Genomic DNA, 20071 nt, shown 5'->3' with positions numbered 1-20071 from the left:
CAAGAATGAATGAAGCCATGGGGACCTGGGATATTTATTCACTTTGTGCTTGATTTTATTTCTCCTCTTTGATTTTTCTTTTTAAAAGTAACATGAAGGATTGCACACTTGGTTCTGTGCTGGCTACAGTGACAGATCTTAATCAGTGAAGGATTATCACAATGAGCACCTTTCTTCTCTTTGTGGTGCCTGGCAGAGTCATTCTGTCAACTGCTTGCTGAAATGTCTCTCTTTTGTTGAGTAACTTTCACTTGATGATCAGGCTTATAATGACAATTTCAATCAAAATTTAATTTCAGATTTTCGTAGCAGGATGCTGAGACAGTTGGTTTAGTAGTTTTTAAATTAAATGTTAAGTAATGTGAATGTTGAATCTCCGAGCTGCTGGTTGGCAATTTTAAAAGAAATTAATGTTTTTTTTTTTAGTATAGAATTACAAAATGGTTTGGGTTGGAAGAGACCTTAAGGATCATCCACTTCCAACCCCGCTGCCATGGGCAGGGACACTTTCCAATATCCCAGGTTGCTCAGAGCCCCATCCAAACTGGCCTTAAACACTTCCAGGGCTGGACCATCCTCAATTTCCCTGGGCATCCTGTTCCAGTGCCTCACCACCCTCACAGGGAAGAATTTCTTCCTAAAATCTAATGTAAATGTGCCCTCTTTCAGTCTGATGCCACTAGCCATTGTCCTCTCACTCCATGTCTTTGTCCAAAGTCCCTCTCCAGCTCTCTTGTAGGCTCATTAGGGACTAGAAAAGCTGGTGAGGTCTCCCCAGAGCCTTCTAGAGGCTGAACAACCCCAGCTCTCTCAGCCTGTTTCCACAGCAGAGGTGCTCCAGCCCTTGGAACACCTTTGTGGCCTCCTCTGGACTTGTTCCAGCAGGTCCATGCTGGGGATCCCAGAGCTGGATGCAGTATTCCAGGTGGGGTCTCAGGAGAGTAGAGGGTGAGGCATATGTATGAAGGGAATTTTTCATGCACTACAGTACAGGCACAGAAAATAAAAAAAAAAAAAAAAATACACTGTCTGTTCAGGTAGTTAAAAATCCTCAGGATCTCAACACAGCCGTCAGTCAAAGTCAGACTGGTGCAGTCTGGCTGCCTCAGACCTTACAAAAATGTGCCTTAAGCTGCTCTGAACCCAAAATGGGAGAGTTGTCCATGTGGGATTTGGACAGGGATGCCCCAGCAGGCAGGGATGCCCCAGGACAGGGATGTCCCAGGCAGGGATGCCCAGGGCAGGGATGCCCAGGGCAGGGATGTCCCAGGCAGGGATGCTCCAGGCAGGGATGCCCCAGAGCTGCAGCAGGAGCAGTCTCAGTGCTGAGGTCCCTGGCTGAGCACATTGAAGGTGACTTTTGGCCTCTCCCTGCTGTGGAAGGGCAGAGGAGTCCAGGCAGGCTGTGCTGCACCTGGAGCTGCACACACACACACACACACACAGGGACTGGATGTTTTGTACAAGGAAACACAAAGCTGCGTTTCTGCAGGACGAGATGAACTACCTCATTTGTTAAATTTGGCTTCTGATTCCTTAGAGCTCTCCTTTGTGTATCCACCTGTATGTTTTTAGCAAAATGTAATTTGTATCCGAGTGCCACCCGACTGAGGATTTTGAAAATAATTTATAATCGTGGTAGAGGATCAAAAAGCCATATCAAGTCACTTTGTTAAGGATAAATCTTTATTGAATGAAATGACTCTACTAGTCTTGTTTTCTCTTTTGGTACTGAAATGCAATTATCTTACATGTAAACACTGCTCCAAATAAATTGGGTTTTTTTTTTTTTTTTTTTTTACAAATAGTTTTCTTTAGTTGTGCTTTATATCTGTTTACTTGGATTTTGTTTTTGAAAGCAGTTGCTGGATTCAGTGTATGAAATGCTTTGAGAGTCTGATAAAAAAAAATCAAAACCAACAACAAAAAAAAAAAAAAAAAAAAGAAAGAAAAACAACTCAAGAGGGTGAGCTGAGAGATTATTCCAATATTTCAGGTCCATGAACAAACCCATGGAAATAGAGCAGGATGTCCAGGAATGCTGAGTGGTTTTGGTGGCTGGGCCTGATGAAATTACTCTGACTTAATTGAATTAGATAAGGAAGTTTAGCCTGCAGGCAGTGGCTTGAGGGAGTCACACCCTATTCTGTCATTCTCCCTCCTGCTGCCTGCAGCAATGTGTCCCTGCCTCTCTAGGTGTGAGATGGGTGTTTGCAATAGCACCTGTGCACCTTGGGGGGTGGGAGAATACCATTAAATAACCGAGTTTAAAGTACTTTCAAAACAGAAATTAAAAAATGAAGTTGTTACAGGTAGGAGGCACTTTTTCTGTGGCTTCTTGCAGCACTGCAAGTCACTAATAGCAACATAATGTGCTGGGAGAAAGGGGAAACTGGCTGCAGTGTCCAAGAAGGTTGAGGAAGTTGGGGTGAATGCTGTACCAAAAGTCAGGCACCAGCTGCAGTTCCATGGCACAGGGACAAACCCTTTCTGTCATCCCCAGCCTGAGGAGAAGGCTTCTCCTGTAGGAAACTTGGAAATGACTACATCACAGGCTGATATAAGCACATTTTTTTCTAGCTGGAAGCAGACATTACTTTTGGTTATTAAACCAAATATTCCATGTGAAAAATGTCACGAACACAGTGTGTGATGTATTTTGCATCAGCTTTCATGAAATGAAAGCGTGGTGTTTGTGAGGGTTTCCAGCACGAGGGAAGAGATGAATCTGACTCCATGTTCTCAGAAGGCTGATTTATAGTATTATGATATTATATTATATTAAAGAATGCTATACTAAAACTATACTAAAGAAAGAGAAAGGATACATCAGAAGATTTAACAAGAATGAATAATAAAAACTCCTCACTCCTCAGAGCCTCGACACAGCTGGCTGTGATTGGTCATTAAATTAAAACAATTCACATGCTGGATAAACAATCTCCAAACCACATTCCAAAGCAGCAAAACAGGGAGAAGCTGAAGCTTCTCAGCTTCCCAGGAGAAGAAATCATGGCAAAGGGATTTTTCAGAAAATATCACAGTGACATGAAAGAGCTTTTGGAAAGGTTCTCCTTGCCCAGGGGAGGGAAAAGAGAAAGGCAGCAAAACACCCTTTTTCCTGAGACACCCTTGGAAAGGTTTCTTTCCTTTTGGACATCCAAATCCTGCCCATCAATCCCAAAATGTCAGGTGATGCTGCAGACATCTGAGAGGAGGAGCCTCTTGGCCTTCTGCAAATCGGAGAGCTGGGAAAGGAGACTGAACTGAGCCAATGGCATCCTCTGGATGCACCAGTCACATAAAGGAAATAAACTTCCTTTTCCTTCTAGGTTGGAAGGGTTTCATGCCTGCTGTGAGCTCCTCTCTGTGTCCTGGGCTGAGATTTAGTGGTGACACATTGCAGAGGTGTGTTTTAGGTGATAGCATGAAAGAGAACAACCCCAGCAAGCCAAAAACACAAATGGAAGCGGGAGATCATCAGTGTCATGCATTAAGCTTCATTGAGGAAAGGTAGGTAATTTGATTTCTGCCATTGTGAATTATACACCTTCCATCATTAAAAAGGAAAAAAACTCCAACAAAACATACAATCCTCAGAGTGTTAGCTTTTTAATGATTATTCCAGCAGTTGCACAGAGTTCACAAAGAAAATGTTTTAAAATGGGATAATGTTTATTTAATCACAACTCCCCCAGTGGAGCTCTTTATGCAAAGGCAGCTGTTTGCATATGATTATGGAAAATAAAGAAAAACTGAACACTAGAAATTAGTATTAAAGGTCTGGGCTGATGCTACATTTTAATGGGATTATATGAAATTCTTTAGTAATGCTAGAAGATGAGGAGAAAAAAAAAACCTTATGAAAAACAAAGAAATTACAACAAGCTGAATTTTCTCAGGTACTGGCAGGCTTTGTTGAGACGATCAACTCTTTGGCTGAGATAATTCCTGGTTTTAGCAGCTTCAGAATCTTCATCAAGGAGAAAGTTTAACTTCTCTTTATCTTGTAAAAGTTGCAGCATTGAGGTCTGCAGGTTTTCTCCAAAGTCATGAAGGACAGAGGACAGGATGATCAGAGGGATCTGATTGGCAAGGCGTTTGCTTGCTTCCTGTGAGACGGAGGGGGAAAAAAAGCAAAATACTAAATTGGTAAAAAGAACTGAAAAATTAAGGGTCTATAGTTAATCTGGTAAAAAAAGTGGCTCCAAGGTTTTAAAATGTTGGACTGAGTTACTGTTCAAGAAGGGAGTGCTGCTATGAACTAAAACATGTTTGCAACCAATGTCTTTTGTGCCTGAAATCTAGAAATTAAGAGTAATAGGGATGTCAGCTATTTCTTTTCTTCCCTCAGCAAACTAAAGCCAAGGCAGATTGTCCTCTGCTCAGCTCTGTCAGCTGCCACTGGGACAAGTTATAAGAGGACATTCCTGACAAACAGAACTTGTGCCCAGTTTCTGGGGTCCAACCTGATCTCACTGAAACGTCAAATATGTTTTGATGCAGGAAATCAGAGAGTGATTTTTCCTAAAGCTGCTAAATTCCTCTATTAGATGGTGGTATTTAGATGGTATTTCTGATGTGGTTGTCCTTTTAAACTTAAGACAGCTTTGGAGGAAGCTTTAGCCTTAAGGGGAAATGTCCTCAGCAGCAGTGAGACCAGACTGTGCATCTGGGGGATCGTTGAAAATGGCTCTCAGGGCATTTACAAAAATGTTTAATTGCAGATAAAATATATAGCAGAGTGTGTAGTAAGATGGGATGGACATGCTTATGTGTGTAGCAAGGTGGGATTGTTGAAAATGTCTCTCAGGGCATTTCCAAAAATATTTACCTGCAGATAAAACATATAGCTACATGTGTAGCAAGGTGGGATGGACAAAGCCACTTCTGGCTTTGTTTCTTGTTCTATGAAAATCAAGGAGTTTATCTTCATCAGCCTGAGCAGCCTGACCATTTAATTGCAGGAATTTGTCTCAAAGCCTGCTCTTGGAATTCAAAGTGAGCTGCTACCTACCTTCCTGAATTATTAATATTGAACTTGTTGCTTTCGGAGGGAGTTTTACAACAAAGCAAATCTTGATCCTGCATGTTCTGTTTCCTTTCTTTAACACGATCCTTTGTTAAAACACCCCATTTGTCTTCAGAGACTTCACTTACAGGGTGCTATCTGCAGTACAGCAGATGCACTCTGATCCCTACAGACAGCTGATATATTTTAATGTAATGTTTTATTATTGCTCCTCCTGCTGTAGTAGTTTAGGATCTGACTGCAAGCCACTGACACCACTTTCTGCTGGCTGCAGGAATGTGCAGAGTGCCTTGAGGCTGACCTGAGCCAGACTGGGAGGTAGCTAAAAAGCGGTTTAGGAGCCAGCTGTCACTTTGGCACACTCAGGCTTTTCTAATCACCATATCCTGCATCCTGCAACCTGCTGATAGAGCCCAGCTTTGCCCTGGCACTCTCATCACTGGTCAGAAGCTCCAAGCAGTTTGCAGAGAAGCTGAGCATGTACCTGAATGAGACTCTGAGATACCCCTGGCTATAAGTGCTAGCAGGGCAGACAAGGCTGTATTGACTCCAGCAAGATCTGGCTGAGGGGGATCTGCTGTGGCATTCAGGGGGCAGCAAATCTGCCTGTGAACTCACAGAGAAATAGGCACTGGTGTGAGAAACCATCTCCACGACAACAGAGGGATCCTTTGGAGCAATCAGAGACTGCACATTTTTCCCTGAGGAGCCCTCGAGAGCGTTTTGTGCCTTAACAGTATGTAAATCACCAATGTAAAGGTCATCCTGGCAGTACACGATTTTCTCCATTTTAAACTGGGCACGGATATGTCTTTCAGCATCTGCTGCCTGTTTCCCACTAATGTCTTCGATTTTCACCTAAAAAAGAAAGGAACAAGAAGTTCTGAGACATTTGCTCCCTTTGGGAAGGTGCCAGTGCTTAGCAGTGTCCCCAGGGAATGGCAAGGTGGGCACAGTGTCCAATTGTCCTTGTGCAGCACTAACCCCAGAACATGGGAACATGGAGTAATGCTTTGGATTATGGTCTCTCTCTTGTGAAAGAGCAGGAGAATGTGGCACTTTTGTTCCACTCCAAACCTGGTGCTTGAAACCCAAAGGAAAATATCTGTTGTCAGCAAACCAACCCTGTTTAACCCCTCTCTGTCTGGTGCTTTTATTGCAGTCATCTGACTCTTTCTGGTCTTTTTGATACTTCCACCTAAAAGTCTGTGGGGGTGGCAAAGTTCCCTCAGTCATGCTCAAATTCCCTTAAAATGCTTTCCTAGTATTCCTAAGAAAACACCCCCTATATTTTCTCATGTCCAGTGTTTGCCAGGACTACTTCCCTCTTCATTCCTCTCACTGTGTTACACCTAAAGACCCCGCCTGAACACCTCTGTGTTTGGATGAAATCATTTATTTGTTCACTCTCTGGTTGGCCTGAGAGCTCAGTAGGGTTTGACCAGGCAAGTGAAATAGCAAACCACCTGTTTCACTCACATTTGCCTCTGAGTTTCCTTTTTCAGCAGTACCCTGTGAATGGACTCTGTTTCTTGGCATTGCTTCTGGTCTTTTTCCTCAATGCTTCTCATCTTTTCCTCAAAGCTCTTTCTAACAAAAGGCCTTCAAGGCCATCCACACCACTGAACTCCACCCCAAAACATGCTAATGCCCAAACTGTGAGCAGCCATCTTGTAGTTTTTTCATGGCTGGATGATTTTTGGTTTGTGTGCTCCTGCTCCCTGGCTTGCTTTCAGAGAGGAGAAAACAGCTCAGCACTCAAATCATTGCAGGACTTAAATCTGAAATTAATGATAAACTCTTCAAGGTAGCCACACCAGGTTTTCTTTGCGCTGTGAAGAATTTGAACAGAATGAATAAATAATGTATATATTAGATCTTGTCAAAGTTGTGCAAAATGCACTTTCATTAGTGCCATTATAATCATGCTATCATTTTCAGGCTCTTTCTTATTTTCCTGCAAGAAATTCCACACTTGCATAAGGGTAATGCAGTGAGAAGGTACCACAAGCATGGATGTATTTACAAATGCCATTCTGTCTTTTGAGAATCTCAGCTTATAGTAGTGTCTCACCTTGGCAACTCTGCTTAGGTTGTGAAAATTAGCAAAATTCCTTTTAGCAAGCTCCATAAATTTCTCTTCAACCAGTCCTAAGGGAAGAACAGAGAGACAAAATAAAGTCAGGTAAGAAAGTGAGGGTTTTAAGCTATTGTTAATATGAGACTTCATTTTCTCTATTCATTCAGAAATAACTGCGCTGCTGTACTGGTGCACTCTGCTTTTATGACACATACAAACAAGCAGAAATTTAGATTTCCAGGTCCAAGAGTGTGCCTACTTAATACCAGGTACTTCTACTTTACTGCTTCCTTGCTGTGTTATTTATTATAGTTATTTTCTATTTTTTTATAGTTATGCTCTATTTATTATAATTATTTTCTAATTCCCTTCCAAGAGCCACTGGGAAAAGCATTAACAAATGCTGGAGACCATGTGTAGAGATTAAAGGCTCTAGAGAAGGAGCAATCCCCAAGCTGAATCAGATTTATTTCCACCCTCTGAAGGATCCTGAGAGCATCAGCTTCTCCTGGAAAATGTCCAGGAGTATCCCCCACACAAGAGCCTCCCATGGGCTGGGCCATACTCATCACACTGTTCAGGATCTCAATTGCTGGCTCCTCCACTTCTCTGATCTGCTCTTTTATGATGTCCTCAAAAGTGTTGTAGTTGCTGAAGCCTGGGAACTCCCGTCCACGGTAATGGTCTTCATATTTCCACACTTTACCAGGGACATTTTTTTTAGCTGTAATGGTAAAATAACATTGCTTTGCTACTAAATCACTCAATGTGTATGTTTCAGGTTTAAGAAGAATGTCTATTTCTCCTCTTTGAGTTGTTCTTGAGAGGAAAAACTACGGAGATGTTTTTTTGTTACCACAGAACAGAGCTAATGCATTGCTGCTCTCTGAATGAGCCATCTCACACATTGCATCAAGCATCTGACTGACAGAAATTATGGTAGGCCACAAAAATTCTGGTTCTTCTTGGCATTTTTACCCTCACAAAAGTAGCTGGCCATTACCAGTCACTTCCAGGTTTTAAAAAAACCCCGAACAAAACAAATCCCCAAGCTCACTCAACACTATTTCTGGGGAATATACTGTTGACTAGCTATTTTTATTTAAGATATAACTTTGTTGATACTATACAAATTTGCTAATATTTTTGTGTGAGGTATCACCCTAGCCCAGAACTAACGTGGAAAAAACCCGCATGCAGATTCTAAAATATTAATAGCAATAATAAAATAAAAACATTAAGAGCAAAAATAAAAATTATTATCTAGATTGTTATTATTTATTACTATGCATTGGTGTTGCTGTTACTTAGAAGAATGGTTCAGAATATCACCAACAAATTCGGGGCCTGTGTTATTGCTGTGCTGGGAGAAGAGAGACAAGCACTGATCTTTCTGTAATGACAGCATTTAACACAAACTATGTCTGTGTCCCCAGGACACCACAACAGATGGATGCTCATGGCTTCTTGCTCTTAATTTTCTTGGAAAACATTTACTGAAGATGCTGTGTCTGGGTTTAAAAGCAAGGGGATGGGCTCTCAGTTCAGCTGTCAGGATGGGTTCACAGAATGAATAGAATCACTGGACTGGAAGAGAACTTCAAGATCATAGAGTCCAACCCAGCCCCAACACCTCAACTAAACCCTGGCACTGAGTGCCACATCCTGTGGCATTCACATTCTCTGAGCTGCTTTGCCCAGGGTTTTTTCTCCTGGGAAGCTGAAAGGCAGTGAGAAGCCTCAGAGAAAAGGAAAACAATTCTTATCTCATTTGCTTCTCCTGTGTTGTGCTCGTGTGGAATGTGTTTGGAGATCGTTTACCCACAGGTGATTGTTTCACTGGATTCTGCTGTGAGTTGTTTTGACTCTTTGGCCAATCAGGGCCAAGCTGTGTCGGGACTCTTGAAAGAGACACAAGTTTTCATTATTATCTTTTTAGCATTCAGTAAGTATCTTTTCTGTATTCTTTGGTATAGTGCATTATTCTTTAATATAATACAGTATAATAAAGTAATAAATTAGCCTTCTGATAAGATGGAGTCCTCCTCATCATTCCTTCCTTCGTTGGTGGACCTGAATTTACAATACATCCAGTGTGTTTTTAAACGCATCCAGGGATGGTGACTCCACCACCTCCCTGGGCAGGCCATTCCAGACATTTATCACCCTTCCTGTAAAACACCTTTTCCTAATATCCAACCTGCATTTCCCTTGGCCCGGTTTGAGCCTGTTCTGTGCTTACCCCTCGCGGTACACTCCAGGAGAATCGTGCCCCACGTGCGGAATTCCTTGCGGATCTTGGTGAACAGCCTGACCTCATCCCCAGACAGCTCCTCCTCTCCTCGTGTGCTCTGAGAGATGTCTTGGTTGAAGCGTTTGATCAACTGCAGTGAATTGAACAACAAGCAGGCAATTTAAAGATGTTTCATTTCTTCAGATTAATTTGTGGATGTTAAGTAAATCTGCAGTTTGATGTTAAAGCAGGGACCTGGCTCATAAAAAAAACATCCCTTTCTTACATCTTATGTGCTTTTAGCTCCTGGTTTGTTTGGGTTTGGTTTTTTTCCTCCAAAACTGTATCAGCTAGAGGAGAACAAAATTTATATTCTTTTGTTTTTTCCCCTGTAGACTTTTAGAGCCTAAATTCTAATAGGCCAGACTTGTATGAAGTCTGATGAGCTGCCACAAACACCTTTAAAGCCTACTGAAGGTTTACTCAGGGAGTAACTCTGTGAGATGAGGTACTTAGATGGACCTGCAAACCACATTTTGATATCAGGAATACATTTGATCTTATGAGTGCTGTAACCAATGGAAACCCTTCAAAGTGTGTTGAGCACCCAGGATTTTGTTTTCCTTTGCTAAGATGCTTGATTTTGACCCAATCAACCAAGTAGTTTAGTTTTCATGTCCCATAATTACAGGAAAATTTTTAGAAGAGGCCATGAGCTCCTGTGGTCCATTATTTTTGCAGGCGTGGTTTGTCTGTGTTACCCTCACTAAAATGATGGACACCACAAATTTCCCAATGGTCCATGCTGATGTTTTGATAATTTCAGGCAGTTACAGTTACCTCCCTGCTCTGCTCTGTGACCAACATTGATACTTACATCTGTGAGGAAAAAGAACTTCTCAGACTCTGTTTGGGGTGCGCCTCGATTGTACCTTTGCAGATCCTGCGATGTTTTATAGAGGGCGTCATGAATTTGGCTCTCCAGTGCTGGCAAAGTTTTCTGGGGAGGAGACAGTGAAGAAGAACATTGAGATAGGTTGAACTTGTCAGATTTTGGAAGGAAAACAAAATCCCTCTAAGAGTGATCTACACCTGCATGGGATCTTTGCTGTTTTTACAAATCTAAGAGCTTGCTGCCAGTCCCACGCGTATAGTGGGATAACACAGAAAAGCAAATATGGCCTTTATTGAGGGAACTCAGGAGCCAGGATCTGCCTGAAGGATCAGGCTGGACCTCACTGAGGGCTGGGCAGAACAGCTGCAGTCTAGGGCAAAATTTCACCCACAGTGAGCCAAAAACAATGTCCTCACAGGTTTTGCCAGGAAAGTGGTGACTGCTCAATTCCTGATAAATACCTGATGCAACATGGCTGTTTAGTTGCTTATTTTCTGTAAATTTACATAAATAATTTTTTTTCTCCTTTGAGGCTGAATTTAGATGATCCCTATATTTTAGCATCTTCTCTTAATGGAATAAGATATATTACAGATATATTTATCTGCAATAAGATATATTACACGCAGATATAGTTATACCAAATAAAAACCCCCAATAGCCTTACACTAGTATATTAATATAATAGAACATCTTGATGTTTTGAAGACATTTTCAGTGGAATAGAAATCACTGTTTCAGTAAGCTGACAGCGGTACCTCATCACCCAGGTGATCAACACTCATAAACAAAAAGAAATATCATGGCTGTCATTGAAAAGGCGGGATTTATTTCATCTATTTCACAAATAGATGAAATAATTTGTTCATTGTTGATCTGCAGTTAAAAGGCAAATCTGAGGACAGAGCACAGGGCTTTTTACCTCTGCCTCTCAGTTTGTTCTCTGATCACTGAGTTGAAGCATCATTAAGCACATAAAGATGAAATCCAACTGCAGCCCAAGGCTGAAGGGTTGAACTTGTTTTTAGGTAGTAACTGATACAAACAGCTCAGTATGGGACTTCTGTTACTTACAATAATGTGTTTCACAAGTTCATCTGTGAGCTTCTTTGCCAGATGGGGGACAGTGGCCTTTCCCTCTTCCATAAAAGCCCTGTGAAAAAAGAGGAAAAGGTGGGTTTGGACAGCCAGGCTGTGCAGGGCAAGGAGGCAGCACTGATGCTCTGTTTCCACGAATTCTATTACACAATTTGAGTAAAGAAAGGGTCTCTGGGCCATGCTGGAGCAGATGTGGCAACTGCCCAGGACCCTCTGGGTTTATTCAGGAGTTGTTTGACAGCTACTGACTGAGCAAAGGGAAATAGAGAAAAACCTGAAAAAAGCAAATTCTAACAGCAGATGAATGTGCTGTTCTATTATTTCTTCATGTGTGAAGTTCACAATCCTTGTCAGCTGCCATTCTCTGTATTATGATTTATTTGCTGCTGAGTCATCTGGGCAGCCTGGGTCCTCAGCACAGCCTTTCTTTCTCATGCTGTTCCTCCATGTTTTCCAGTGAACAGAAATACTTCAGTGCCTGACTGAAGTGCTCAGATGCTTTAACTCGAATTCTTTGGGACTATTCAGAACTTCTGAAGTTCATAGCATTTCCCCCTTGTATTTTGCATCCAAAAAAACAAAAAACAATTTTAAAAAAGTTTATTCAGTATGTAAAACTCTTCTGGACTACTGAAACACAACCCTACATGGGCAATGAGAAATATTGAGAATAACTAATACCCTTTTGTAACCCCTAGGTAGTTAAATCTCAGCAAATCAACAGGGAGCTTTGAGGTGATTTTAACATGTTTTTGATGAGAACTTTTCTGTGAGGAGTACCTGAAATGTGTGTGATTCTCAAAGAAGTGTCTCTCCTGTTGGATTGCAGCAGCCAAGGTCAGTTTGTTGTGGATGTCCTGCTGCCCACGGCACTTGACAATCATGTAGCCCTTTTTGAGGGGGATTACCCTGTTTTGCAGTATTTTAACAATGGCCTCTTCAGTTCCCTTGTCCACCAAGTCAGGTTTTGTGAGGATTCCTGTGAAGTTAAAAGAGAAAGTTAGCCACCAAGCAGGAACACTCTGTACCATGCTTAATAAAGCAATTTTTTTTGTATTCTCTCTCCTAGAAAGTTCTCAGCTCCCAGGCAGTAAAACTCACTCTGCAGTTCCTCCCACCATGCCTTTTGCTTTGCAAACCTTTCTTTAAAGGTTTTTTTTCCAAAGCAAAGCTTTTTTGCCATTAACTTCACATCCACTACCATTAACTGAGATTTTCAGCTTCCAGTTATTCGTAACAGGAGTGCCAGCAAGACACCAAACTAAGGGATTCTTGGAGCTACTCAAGAATTGTGACTAGAAATACTTGCAAATATATTCTTTAGGCTGTTTTCTGTTTTTGGTGGGGTTTTTTTCCCCCCTCTTTTTCTAGTAGCTAATTTCACAGAACACAGAACATCAGACCTCATGGGAAGGAAAAAAAAAGATTTTACCTCCTTTCCAGCTCATAGCTTAAAAAATTATCTCACCTATTGTCCTTTCTCCAGTAGGGTCCACCTCTTGAGCCATTTTCAATGCTTCTGTTGTTGCAATATCCACATTACATGGCACCACTACCAAATTGACCGTCTCTTTGCAGCCAATAATTCTTCTAAGTAGGGTTTTGATCTGCAATTCAATACAGCAGTGAGGAGGTTCAGTGAAATCAGACACTTGCTTGTAGGATGTGACAATTTCTAGCAATCTGAGCCACTGCCCGATGACATTAAATGCCACATATGCTGAGGATAGTGTTACATGCTAGAGGATGGCATGGAAAGGGGCCAGCAGAAGAATGCAGCCTCTTTTCAGGTTTAATCCAAACATCTGGCATTAATGAGACCAAACTAATGTTGTTAAGCCTGTCTTGACAGCTACGTGGTATATATATATGGTATATATTGTATATATTATACGATATATAATCTTTCATTATGGAAATATTAAAGGTATTTGATATCTAACACATGTAAGAAAATCAGGTTCTGAGGTGTAGGTATACACTTATGGAAAGAAAGCAAGCTCGATTGTGCTGGTAAATCTCAAATTTGTATCTCTGAAAGGAGCACAAATGTCTTTGGCTTATTTTTCAGTGGAATAATTGTAGGAAAAATTTAAAAAGCACCAAAACTGAAGATGCACATGACATCTAGTTGACATTTTTCTATGTTTCAATGCCAATCTAAATGAGTTCCTCATAATTTGTGTTGTTTTGTAGAAGCTTCACAGAGCACTGTGGTACTTATTCCACAGTAAAAAAAAAATCCCCCTGGATTTTGGTAAAATTGCCCCTCTTTTCTACTTCCCACCCATCCCAGCTTCTGACAGGCTGCAGTGCTACAGACTCCATCTCTGGAGCATGCAGACAGCTGGGAACAAGGGAAATGTTTGGATTTTATCACATCTGCTGCTTTCTTCTCAATACAAGAGAAAGATTGCTATCTAACCGTGGAATTAAATTACTCTCCTCCCAGAAAGTAAAGCCCAGACAATTCAATCTTGTCTCATTTGTATTTGGTATATCTAGTTTAGTTTGGGCTCATCTTATTGCAAGTTCCCATTTAAAAGTATTTTAGGAGAAACAGCACACCCAGCTCCTGCACATCACCCTCACAGCATGCCTTATCCTACCAGAGTTTTATTTGCATTGCCCAGCATTTCTTCTAAAAGCAGCCAGAGGAAGAGCAGAGATCTCCTCCATTTATTCTGTTTACTTCACTAGAGGTCTGCTGGGAGCCCTCAAGGGATGAGGCCCTGGGCACAGATTGGCACACGAGGCTGAGTTTTACCTGGTCCCCGATGTCTTTGGGCTGGTCCCCCACGGCCACCCTGGCAATTCCAGGGAGATCAATTAGTGTCAGATCGGGGACATCAGGGGACCGAACTTCCAGGGAAATTAAATGCCCGCTAATGCCACCTCTAGGACCGGCCACAACATCCTGAGCTGTGAAAAGAGCAAGGCAATGAACACAAGCTTCAAATGATGCATCAAACCAAAGCTGAACACGATGACTTTGAAATGTACCAACTACCACCTAAGGTTCTTTCAGGCTTGGCGTTTTCTTTCAGATCCAGCCACACACTTTAATTACCTTAATTCATACCAATTGCCTTGCCAGTTTTGAGAATATCCAAATAATGTATTGAAAAGCTAATTAAAAAAAATAGAAAGAATAACAATTTATGCAAAAAATCTAAGGAAATTATCATGCAGAACAAGCTGATGTGAATATGAGCTGTAATATTTTACAGAGCATGTATTTATGGACTCTCATGTATGTAGGCAAAATAGAGCACTGATTTCCTACCCAGAATGAAATGTGGTAACAGTAAAACTGAGACATGTGAAGGGCAGTGACTGAGCCCATGGTCACAGTACCTGGCAGAAGCTCTCTGTCCTCCACTCTGCCTTCTGGCTATTTCCTCCAAAATAATAAGATTTCCAGCCAGAGACATGTCAAGCAGTCTCTGGGCTTGTGAACTGATAATAGGAACCATTTAGGTTGCATGTTTACAATTTGAAAAACAACCTCCCCAAACCAAGAAATCAGGAAGCCACCACCCAGGTAAGGACACAGCCTGAGCATTTATTATGGATCAGGATAAAAGGATCATGGATGTAGTGGGTGGCATCCCTGCCCAAGGTGTTGGAACTAGAAGACCTTTAAGGTCCCTTCCAATCCAGGCCATTCTGGGATCATCATCATAAATCATCTTCACCGCTGAATCACTGGTACAACGCCCTTGAGAGAAATGAGTTTTGCTGACCCAGCTTCATCTGCTCTGAGTCCAGCTCTTGGTGTAGCTCCACAATCACCATGGATGCTGTGAGAGGAGGCTCTAGGAGGAGAATTCAGAGGAGATGGAGCCAGCCAAATCCACTCACCTTGCCTTATTGCTCTGTCTACCTCAGAGGCATTCTGGAGCTCCAGGGTCACATTTCTGTAGGAGATCTTCCCTTGCCATGCCTGCCCTTCAGGCAACCTCTTCAGTTTAAGCTCCAAGGGACACCGAGTGACAATACCTGCAGCAGTTCCAAAGGCAGAGGTTGTGCATGAAACATGGCCTTGAAGTGTTTGGTGTACTTAGGGTTGCCTGTTTTACACAAAAATGTTTCACAAAAAAATATGGAAATGTTCCAAGAGACGCTGCCAGAGGAGACTTGTCCAGCTTCCTGCTCAGAGCAGGATTGTCACCACTGCTAGATGAGGTCAACCATGGCTCTTCCCAGACATGTCTGGCCCTGCAAACCTCCACAGATGGAGTTTTGCTCCTCTCTGGATGATCTGTTTCAGTGCTGCAACTAAATCCTATGAAAAAACCTTTCCACAACTCCAGCCTGAAAGACTAGATTATATTGTAAACTCACATGGAACTTGCAGAATTTATGTGTGTAAAAAAACACACACAGAGCTGGAAAGTGGATCTTCTTGAGCTGTGAATTCTTTCATCATCTCTGACTTAAATAATGCTTTAAGTAAAGATCTTTGTACACTTTTTGCACACAATAATAACAAAAGTTATCTGTAAGAAAATGTAGCTTAAAAAACCCAAACCAACCCCAAAAGCAAATTTAAAACCTGGTTTTCCATGTGAAATTAATACTCTGCTGCACTGCTGCTTTCTGGGAAATGCACAGAGTCAGCTGGGACAATCACACTACACATCAACTTCTTACTCCTGGTGTCTTGACCACCAGGAACATGTACCTTGGATTTACCTTGCGGTGCCTCACTTGCACCTCCAGTTCTCAGTCATGGAATTATCCAATTCCAGACCAAAACAAAAAAAAAAAAAAAAAAAAAAAAAAGAAAAAAAAAAGGAAAAAAAATCCCTTCAAAGAGAAAATGTGAGAAAGTGAATTCTTACCATTGCCCCTGGGGAGAGCAACACCAGACAGGGCTTCGAGGACAGAACTTTTCCCAGAGCTTTGGTCTCCAATCACCGCAATCGCGGGCAAGGACAGATCCTTTTCTATCCCAAGAGCTCTCAGGCTGTCAACAAGATCAATGCAGGGTCGGATCTTCTCCTCATATTGGTTGTACAAGGTGTGTTCTGCAGCCTGTTAGAGTTAAACTTACAGTGAATTTTCCATAATCCAAAAACAAACAAAAAAAGACATTTTCTTTTCATCATTCTTTAGTAAAAGTTATTTACTGGCATCAAGCTCTACTTCATATCACTGTGCATCTCCATGTAATAAACAGGTGTCTGTAAATATGAAAGAAACAGTTGAGGGTGGCTCACAGACCATCCTTAGTAAAAATAACAAATTTTGGAAGCCATCCTGAGAAGGTAAAGAACACATTACTAAGTGTGCTTTGTAAATTTTTTTTTAATAACAGTTTTTTTAATAACTGCCATTTTCCTCCACTTTACATGTTTTACATCCACAGATGTACTGAAGCACGTGTATGCAAATGAAGACTGATCCCAGAAATCACTGAATTTGGAAAAAAACTAGCTTATTAGATCTTTGTTTTGCAGTTTGAAGATTTAGTTTGTGCACAGGCACCAAAAGAGTTCTGTAACATTCTTAACAGGTGGCTGAAATCTTTTAGATCATCATGGCTCTTCCTTCTTTGCCTCATTTTAGGCTCACATAAGGCATGAATATGAGTGGGTTGTTTAAAATGACTGATTATTGTCATTTTCTTGATTTGACACAGGTCCAGATATTAACACAGGCTCTTCATTTATGTGAAAACAAAACAAATAAATTCCAGTCTTTGGCAAAACTGGTCCATCTGCTGTTAAATCTGCTCAGCTAAAGTATATAAAGATCAGCTTGGTCTCTTCTCCCTGTTCCTCTCTCCATGTTCCAGTCTGACTGCTGCAGTCAGAGATGCAGTTTTGGGAACACCAATATGTTTCAGACATATTGGGCCAGGCACATTCAAACCTGATTTTTTGAAAAAGAAAAACTGAAGTTTCTCTCCATCACTTTTATCCAAGAAAAATACCTCCAGAAGTATGTCTATGGATCAGATGCACTCAAACAAAGCAGATATTTTGGATCAAGATGAGGAGGGCAGCACACATTAAGGGAGGCAGGCATTTTAAACCCTTTTTGGTAACCCCTGCCCACTCTGACCACAATGTTTAATAGCTAGTAAATTCTCAAAAAACTTCACTAACTGTGTCACAGACTTAAAATCAACCTGTGTTCAGTGTTAAATACCCAAGCAGGTTATTATTAACCTTTCTGTGTATTTCTGTCAAGGGTTGAAGAGCCTCAAGAAAAAACACCCTGAGCTTTTATCATTTCTGTTCAACATTTGTTGCTAGGATCGAAACAGACACATGTCACACATTAAATTGGCTTCTAGGCTGCAGCCATCTCTTTTTTTAGACCTGCATTATTAATGTCTGCAGATTAATTGCAGGTACCTCTCTTGCCACTTACTTGAATAATTGCTAGGCCTCATCCCAAAAGTTCTTCTTAGACCTAACAAGTGCAGATTGACCAAGAGACAAAGGAATTAATTTTGGGGCACAAAGTGAAATAACAGAGTAAGAGTGGGGAGGATCTGTGCCCTCTCCTTGCCTTACCTCATCTTCTTCTGTGGAAAACTTCTTCTCAAAGTCCTGGTAATAGTTAGGTTTGCTCTCAAACAGCTTCTCTGACAGCCCAGGATCATCTTCTGGTTCTGGTGGGAGAGGCACTTTAGCAGCTTCTGGAAATGGTTTTACAAAAGAAAATACGAACCCCTCTTTCTTGGGGGTATTTTTGGTTCTTTCAGGTTGTTTGAATGCTGCTTTCTTATTATCCATGGCCTGCTGATTTACTGGGCTTGAACGTGGGTTGTCTGTAAGTGCTTCACTAAATACTGATCAGTGCCTGGTCCAACCACTCCGAGGTGCAGCCTCTGAAACCAAACATGGGGAAGTGAGTGACTCCACCTGGCAACAATGATCACAGCAGAGAAAATCAAACTCCACTTTTATTTCCTGATCCAAACCCTTGGTAGGTACCAAGCGCCACAGCTCTTTTCAAATCACTGAAATTGTTCTCCAGAGGATAGACTTGATACACTTCTCCCTACCTCTCTTAAACTCTCTTTTTGGTATAAAAAAAAAATTGCCACGGGAAAAACAATATTTGGTTTTTTGGGGAAAAAAAAAGGTTACACCAGTTTTTGCGAAAAACAAATCCTCCTCGACGAAAAAAATTGCTGAAAGGTGTTTGGAGAAGCTCAGTCAGTATCAGGGCAGGACTGGGGGGAATGTGAATTCTTAACTTCCTGGCTGTGGGCTGGCTCCAATCCATAGTCTGCTAAGTGCCCCTCTCACCTCTTTTGTGGAAGAAATACTTGACAGGGGCAAGTCTGACACCTGTTTTTGAAGCTCTGTATCTTGGTCCCCTCCTCTATAGCTTAAAACCCTCTGCCAAAACCAGACTTTGCTTCACATGATGTTAGAGAAGGGAGGACTAGGAGGCTTTTTATTCCCTTGTTCAGCGTTTCCTTGTGGAAAAGTTTTGTTTTCTGTGGGTGGCTGAGGAAATTAGTGGCTTTTGGTGTGACATTATCCAGGGAAAGGGATTTCCAGAGAAAGAGATTTAAGGGGAAATAACCCAAGAGCCCTTTTTCAAAGCTAGATTTTTTTAGCCTCTCTCAGCCAAAACTAAGATCTGTTTAACCCTGACTTCAGAAAACAAATTAGGAGAACGACATCTTTGCTTGAAATAACTTCCTGTTCTGTTTTTTTTTTTTTTAATTAAGTTTGCAGGCTTTCTAATTTAAAAAGATGCCAAAATATGATGATCAGACACAATGTAGGTTATACTTTCAATGTGCAAAACAAGTTTAGGAAAAAAACCACACATTGCAGCAGAGTAGTTGAGACAAGGTTGTGGGCCAGGCATGAGAAACTGGATAGAGTGAGTGTGTGGGCATTTAAAATTATGATTGATTGCTAATACAGCATGTAAATATTGCCAGTGCAATATCAAAATAACAACTCTATCATCTATTACAATGGATTATAATCAGGTCCTTCTGCTGAGTCACAAGTGAGACCTCTTTGCTTCCAAAACTTCTCAGAGCAGTCTAGGTGCAAGCTGCTCCGCTTTAGTCCCAGATTTGGTCAGCAGTCCATGTCTAAAGGGTTACAATATGAGCAGGTTCAGGTGGAATGTACAGATTTCCAGAGTTCCAAGTTGAATTGGCCTCGCAGAATTCAACATTGCAAAGCAAAAAGCATGTCTGGGGCTACTTTAGGATTTTATGTTTATTTTTATGCTTAGGTGGACCTTGGGTATTTTAACACCTGTCCAAAAGCACTGGAGCTGGACTTACCTTGTAGGCGTCCTTGGTGGGGGGGGAGAGAAGGGGATGGAGAAGGGGAAAAGCCAACCCAGAAAGTTCCTACAGCTTCGTGACACCAGTTTGCCCTGTTGGCCCAGCCTCCAGCAGCATTTTATATTCTTTTTGTGGCCAATGTGCACCAAAATCAATCACAAACATCTCAGTTCCCGATCTCTGGAATGAATTAATTATGCAAACACCCAGATATCCTGCAATACCCACCTGGTGTGTTTACTCAGGACAAACCCCATGGCCATCACAGAGGTGGAAGGGATGTGGGGGAGGCTGAGGATGCATGAGGAGATCCAAATATCTTTAGTTAATCTTTACAAGCATCGAGGTGGGGTGCAGACCACAGGGTGCACACACACACACACACACACACACACACACACACACACACACAGAACACCCCTGCACAGAGACACCTGCAGTCAGCACCAGGA

The 20071-nt window shown here is 41.6% G+C and overlaps 1 protein-coding gene across 1 annotated transcript in view; it reads right to left on the bottom strand.

Annotated features, from left to right (window-relative positions):
* Window positions 1-3827: 3827 nt before the first annotated feature.
* Window positions 3828-20071, bottom strand: part of LOC115917315 (interferon-induced GTP-binding protein Mx-like) — a 32523-nt gene continuing 16279 nt past the window's right edge. The window contains exons 2-14 of the mRNA XM_030971201.1: window positions 17869-18185; window positions 16186-16378; window positions 15203-15340; window positions 14106-14260; window positions 12807-12945; window positions 12119-12317; window positions 11315-11393; window positions 10223-10345; window positions 9355-9496; window positions 7678-7836; window positions 7107-7183; window positions 5651-5890; window positions 3828-4112 (exon numbers count right to left, since the gene is read on the bottom strand). Of these exons, the coding sequence (XP_030827061.1) occupies window positions 3879-4112; window positions 5651-5890; window positions 7107-7183; window positions 7678-7836; window positions 9355-9496; window positions 10223-10345; window positions 11315-11393; window positions 12119-12317; window positions 12807-12945; window positions 14106-14260; window positions 15203-15340; window positions 16186-16378; window positions 17869-18090 (2100 nt within the window). The 5' untranslated portion in view covers window positions 18091-18185 and the 3' untranslated portion in view covers window positions 3828-3878. The remainder of the gene's footprint in view (window positions 4113-5650; window positions 5891-7106; window positions 7184-7677; window positions 7837-9354; window positions 9497-10222; window positions 10346-11314; window positions 11394-12118; window positions 12318-12806; window positions 12946-14105; window positions 14261-15202; window positions 15341-16185; window positions 16379-17868; window positions 18186-20071) is intronic.

The sequence above is a fragment of the Camarhynchus parvulus genome, chromosome 1 (genome assembly GCF_901933205.1).
Source record: "Camarhynchus parvulus chromosome 1, STF_HiC, whole genome shotgun sequence".
Lineage (NCBI taxonomy): Eukaryota > Metazoa > Chordata > Aves > Passeriformes > Thraupidae > Camarhynchus > Camarhynchus parvulus.
This window is presented reverse-complemented; position numbering and strand designations above follow the sequence as displayed.